Source organism: Chelonia mydas, chromosome 14 (genome assembly GCF_015237465.2).
Source record: "Chelonia mydas isolate rCheMyd1 chromosome 14, rCheMyd1.pri.v2, whole genome shotgun sequence".
NCBI classification, from domain to species: Eukaryota; Metazoa; Chordata; order Testudines; family Cheloniidae; genus Chelonia; species Chelonia mydas.
In genome coordinates this window covers 34,979,799-34,985,498 of record NC_051254.2, presented here as the reverse complement: position 1 = coordinate 34,985,498, position 5,700 = coordinate 34,979,799, and the positions used below count along the sequence as shown (strand labels likewise).

The 5,700-nt window shown below is 43.4% G+C and overlaps 1 protein-coding gene across 1 annotated transcript; it reads left to right on the top strand.

Annotated features, from left to right (window-relative positions):
- LOC102931058 (olfactory receptor 14A16-like) lies at window positions 1-1,383 on the top strand. The gene has a single exon (XM_037914591.2). It carries the CDS (start codon window positions 34-36, stop codon window positions 991-993), a length of 960 nt encoding a protein of 319 aa, XP_037770519.1. The 5' UTR covers window positions 1-33; the 3' UTR covers window positions 994-1,383.
- Window positions 1,384-5,700: the final 4,317 nt, after the last annotated feature.

Genomic DNA, 5,700 nt, shown 5'->3' with positions numbered 1-5,700 from the left:
CTTCAGCCGTCACACAGTGTACTGAGGAAGAAAATGTCCAACCAAACCATTATGACCGAATTCCTTCTCCTGGGGTTCTCTGATGTTCCAGAACTGCAGATTTTATACTTTGTGGTGTTTCTAGTGCTTTACCTGATATCCCTGCTGGAGAACCTTCTCATTATCACAGCCATAGCCCTGGACCACCACCTTCACACCCCCATGTACTTCTTCCTGATGAATCTGTCCATTCTAGACCTTGGCTCCATCTCTGTCACCATCCCCAAATCCATGGCCAACTCCCTCATGAACACAAGATCGATTTCTTATTCTGGATGTGTTGCCCAAGTCTTTCTCGTCGTCTTTTTCGCTGCAGCAGATTTTGCCATACTGACCATCATGGCGTATGACCGATACACTGCCATCTGCCAACCACTGCACTATGAGACAGTGATGAACAGAAGAGCTTGTGTCCAAATGGCAGCTAGTGCCTGGATCAGTGTTCTTCTCTACTCTGCAGTGCACACTGAAAACACCTTTGCAATATCCTTCTGTGGAGGCAACATGGTGGAGCAGTTCTTCTGTGAAGTCCCCCAGCTACTCAAGCTCGCTTGCTCTGACTCAGACCTCAGTGAAGTTGGGTTTCTCATCTTTAGTGTGTGCTTAGCCTCAAGCTGCTTTATTTTCATAATTGTGTCGTATGTTCAGATCTTCACCACAGTGCTGAGAATCCCCTCTGAGCAGGGCAGGCATAAAGCCTTCTCCACCTGCCTCCCTCACCTCATTGTGGTCTCCTTGGTTATTTGCACGGGGACCTTTGCCTACTTGAAACCCACCTCCAGCTCTACCTCAGGTCTGGATCTCGTGGTGGCTGTTCTCTATTCTGTGTTGCCACCAATGATGAATCCGATCATCTACGGCATGAGGAACAAGGAGCTCAAAGGTGCATTGAGTAAACTGATAGTTTGGAGGTTATTCTCTAAGAATAAAATGTCCTTATTTCTCCTTCAGTAACAATTTCATTCTGTGTTTCCTTATAAATATAATCAGCTGATGACATTATTGCCTGCATGAGAAAATACTGTGCACTCTGTTTATGCAGAATTGGGTATTTACACTAGGAAAAATCCAGACAAACATGACTCAGAAAAATGGAGTTACTATAGGTTTAGACCAATGTAAATAAGAACAGAATCTATCTATCATATACTGTTACCCATCACCATACTATCTGAGCAGCTTGCCCATAAAATCAGTAGCCAAAGCAAAGTCCATAGTGAGATCTTTGGCTCTTCTTGTTTTTGGGGATAAAATCTCTGATTGAGGTATCAGTGCATTTGTTCTTTTGCTTTTTGTTTGTTTGTCAGATTTTTAGCATTTTTTGGGGGGGGTTAACTGGTTGGTTGGTGGTTTGTTTTGTTTCTTTGTTCCAGGAAGTTGTGGAGGTGGGAAAGCCTGGGGAGGTGGTGAGTGTCTTGTTTGACAGGATTTTCAATGTTTGTCCTCCCTTGGAAGTGCCACTGTGTCATCTCTTTGATGGGGTTTTCTGAGCGAGCTGAAGGTTCGCTCCCCACAATGATCAAAGGGTGCAAAAGTGGTTTCTGCTTGGCTGAGTTCCTGATGAAATGATTATGTATCGACTGTTGGGGTATTATTGTAATATTAATGATGTTAGAGAAATAACAATCTCAGGTATCCGCAAAAAGAAAAGGAGGACTTGTGGCACCTTAGACTAAGGTGCCACAAGTCCTCCTTTTCTTTTTGCGAATACAGACTAACACGTCTGTTACTCTGAAATCTCAGGTATGCATCGTTTCTATTATTTTTACTATTGAATATGTAAAAACAGTGTCATTCTTGCTATGGTGAAAAGGGTGTTTTGAAGCGAAACTTTTTCCAGAGTTTCCTAAAGAAAACCTGACTCAGGATAATGAGGTCAAATTTGTATTCCATGGAAGCCACCAGGGTTTAGCCCATCACTTCAAGGAGATCAGGATTTGGCCTATATACACAACGGCAATAGCCTATATACACAAGGATTCAGATTTGGCTGACAGCACCCTGAAGAAAGTAAGTGTGACAGAGAGGTCAGGGTCTGATTTCCCAACTCAGCTAGACCAGCACCAATGCAGAGTAGACCCAATGACATCACACGTTTACTACTGATGCGGTTCTGGCCCAAAGTCACTGGGCAGCACTCAGTAGTGACATGAACACTGGTGTAAGCTTCTTGTCTGGGGTCATTTTGTTCTAACCTTGGTGTAAGAGGAAAAGGGCCATCACTTGCACTGATCTGGTGTTCCATACGCCTTCCCGTGTCGATCTACTCACATCCAAACTGAGAAAGGATCTCAGAAGCTGGCCAGTTATTAGTATTAGGATATCATCTTTGTGCATGGTTGTGTACACTACATATATGACAGAGAAAAGCAGAGTATGTGATTAGATAGAGAGACAGACAGGACCATTCCTTGTCCTAACACACAACCTCATTTCGTCGTAATGATAGATTTCTATTTGATTGTGAATTATGTTAGCTAGCTAGATAATGAATAATCTATGGAAATTATTGTGCAAATTATTGTGCTTCTTTTCCTGTTAACGATTGTCTATGTCCAGATCATGATTTTCTCATAAGGACTCCTTATTAAACATTATTTAACAAAGATTTTTATGGCTGTCTCTTATTCTAGCTGTTATTTACAAACAGTTTGTCCTAAAATACTCGGTGTTTGACCTTTGAGCTGTTTTGACAGGATACATTTTTAACATGCTCTCTTTTGCTTCTGTGAACAAGTGAAAGTATCACACTGGGGATCCTTAAAAATCAAGGAGCCAGCTTATTGATAAGCTTATTGCCAGCAGGAGAGTGGGGTGGGGGGAGGTATTTTTTCATGCTTTGTGTGTAAAAAAGATCTTCTACACTTTCCACAGTATGCATCCGATGAAGTGAGCTGTAGCTCACGAAAGCTTAAGCTCAAATAAATTGGTTGGTCTCTAAGGTGCCACAAGTACTCCTTTTCTTTTTGCGAATACAGACTAACACGGCTGTTACTCTGAAATCTCCACTTCTGGGGTCTGAATTATTAACATAAACTAACAATTTTATCTCAAAGCCAGATTCTCTGGGCCTTCTTCTCCAGAGTCACCAGTCCATTCCGACTCTTCATCATCAACCTGTCTCTCCTGGACATCCTGCTCACCAGCATGCTCATCACCAAGATGTTGACCAATATGGTGAGCATTTGGAAGACCAGTTCCTTCCCTAGCTTCCATGCAAGTGCCATTGTGTGCACTCACCAAAACCCCATCCCATTTGCCTAAATGTCACTGTTTCCATGAACGTTTCTGTCTGCATTGCTGGAATATTCACATGGGGCCATCAACTCAGCTGAATCACATTCCCTGAAAAAGCAATGTAACTATTCACACAAAAAAGATTTAGCTGTATATACATTCAGTTTTTCCAGTGATACAGAGTAGGAGGTTACTCCCGCTTCCAGCAGAGGTAAATCACAGGGTAGCTCACAAGTAGAGCTGGATGGAAAATTTCTGATGAAACAGAGTTTTTTCCAAAAATGCTGATTCATAGAACCCAAAATAATTCACAGAACATCTCAGGTTTGATGAACTTTCAGGGAAGCAAGGTCAGATTGGCAATGGAGCCCTTCCTGCCAAGCTGACCTGCTAAGAAGCAGGAAGTTTGAAGATCCTGGTTTGGGTTCCCAGGGGCCATGGCTCTAGGGCAGTCTCAGCATGCAGACAGCCCTGGCCCAGAAGTACCAGGGCTTCCAGACTTCCGGCCCAGCTGGCTTCCCAAAATGGCCACTGAGTCTCATAGTCTGGGCAACCAGCTGGCCTGGGAGCCTGGAATCACCTGTTGAGTGAAACTCACCTTCTGCTCCTATTAGCAGCCGTGAAACTGACAAGAATGTCAATTTTACTCAGCAGATGCCCGGGTCCTGTGGAGCAAATTTTGTTTCTGAAGCACCATGTGTTGGTGTTTCTAAAACATCCTCCCCCCCAGAGTTTTCAGTTAGAGGGAAATTTTGAAATAGCAACATTTCCCAGGAAGAAGAAATCCCATGTTTTGGCCAGCCCTGCTTTCAAGCTTTGTTTGTTGTTATGTTATGCTGTATATTTCAATAAATATTGACATTCATTCATCACCTATCAGAGCAACCTCCCAGCCAAACAACATTAACATCCCTGGCAGTTAGGCCTCGTTGGAAAACATCAAGGTACAGTGTCCCTCCTCTCACCCTAATTTAGACACCAGGGCAACAATAATCTGTTGAGGCACCTGAATAAACCAATGATGCTTCATTGACACTGGAATTGTCTTCTGAAGCTGAAAACCAAGTCTGTTGACCTTCAGGATGTGCTGCTGGCCTACCTATTCTCCCAAGCTTTCCTTGAGGGCTTGGCTGGGTTGATGGGAAAATTATATGGAAGTTTCACTGGTTGAGGAGGGAGAATGTTAAGGTCAATGAATGGGGAATGATCTCCTGGTCAGTGAAAAGGGAAGAAGTCCAGTTTGGTTAAGGTGAATTGTATGGATTGTGAATAGGGAATAAGGAGGAGGGAAGGTCTGTGATTGTTGTCAAGTGCAGAAGACTATGCGTGATGAAGCGCAAAGAGGTCTATGGCTGGTTCTGCTGGAGAATGTTTTGGTGGGTGAATGGAGGATAATCTTATCATTAGTAGAGGGCAGAGGAGTCTATGGGTCGTGAAGGACTGATTTGCCTGGTTAGTGGAGAGTAGAGAAGTCTACAGCTGGTTGAAGGAGGAGAATGTTCTAGTTGATTGATGGGGGAAATTTTGCAGTTGGTTAATGGTGAAAAATTAGTCGGTTAATGGGAGAGTTTTATACTGAAGGAAGGAGAATGTTACCCAGGATGAATGGGTGAGGATTTGGTGGGCCAAGTCAGTGTATTTTGCATATATTCTTACAATACTGGTAAGAGGTCTAGTGTTTGAGCTTTCTTAGCAGTCCAAATGAACAAATATTTCTGTCACTTGATTTTACGGCATTTCATATCTGGGAACTTGCAAGGAGTCTCCGGACTTGGAGCTGTGGGTCTTGCGAGGAACAGCACAAATTCAGCTCTTCTGTAAACTGGCAGGGCAATGTTAACTACATTAAGGTTGTGCCCTCCGACACCAGGGCTGGATTTGGCTCACTGAGTGTTACAACACTGGTAGTACCCCATTTCAATAGAGGGGGGAGTCGTTCTTCCACTCTTGCTGGCTTCTTTCAATAATTAGGATTCTGGGACCTGATGTGTCAGTGACTTCAGACACCACACTGATGAATGGAGTAGAGTGAGAGATCATCATTGACAAAGGCTTGCAAAGGGAAAGGATCCAGAGCCCTTGTCCTCGAATTATAACATTCATAAACCAGTCGGAGAACACTTCAATCTCTCTGGTCACGCAATCACAGACATGAGGGTCGCTATCTTAAAGCAAAAAAACTTCAAATCCAGACTCCAGCGAGAAACTGCTGAATTGGAATTCATTTGCAAATTGGATACTATTAATTTGGGCTTGAATAGAGACTGGGAGTGGCTAAGTCATTATGCAAGGTAGCCTATCTCCCCTTGTTTTTTTCCTACAACCCCCCCCCCCCCCCAAGACGTTCTGGTTAAACTTGGATTTATGCTGGAAATGGCCCACCTTGATTGCTGTGCACATTGTAAGGAGAGTGGTCAGTGTGGA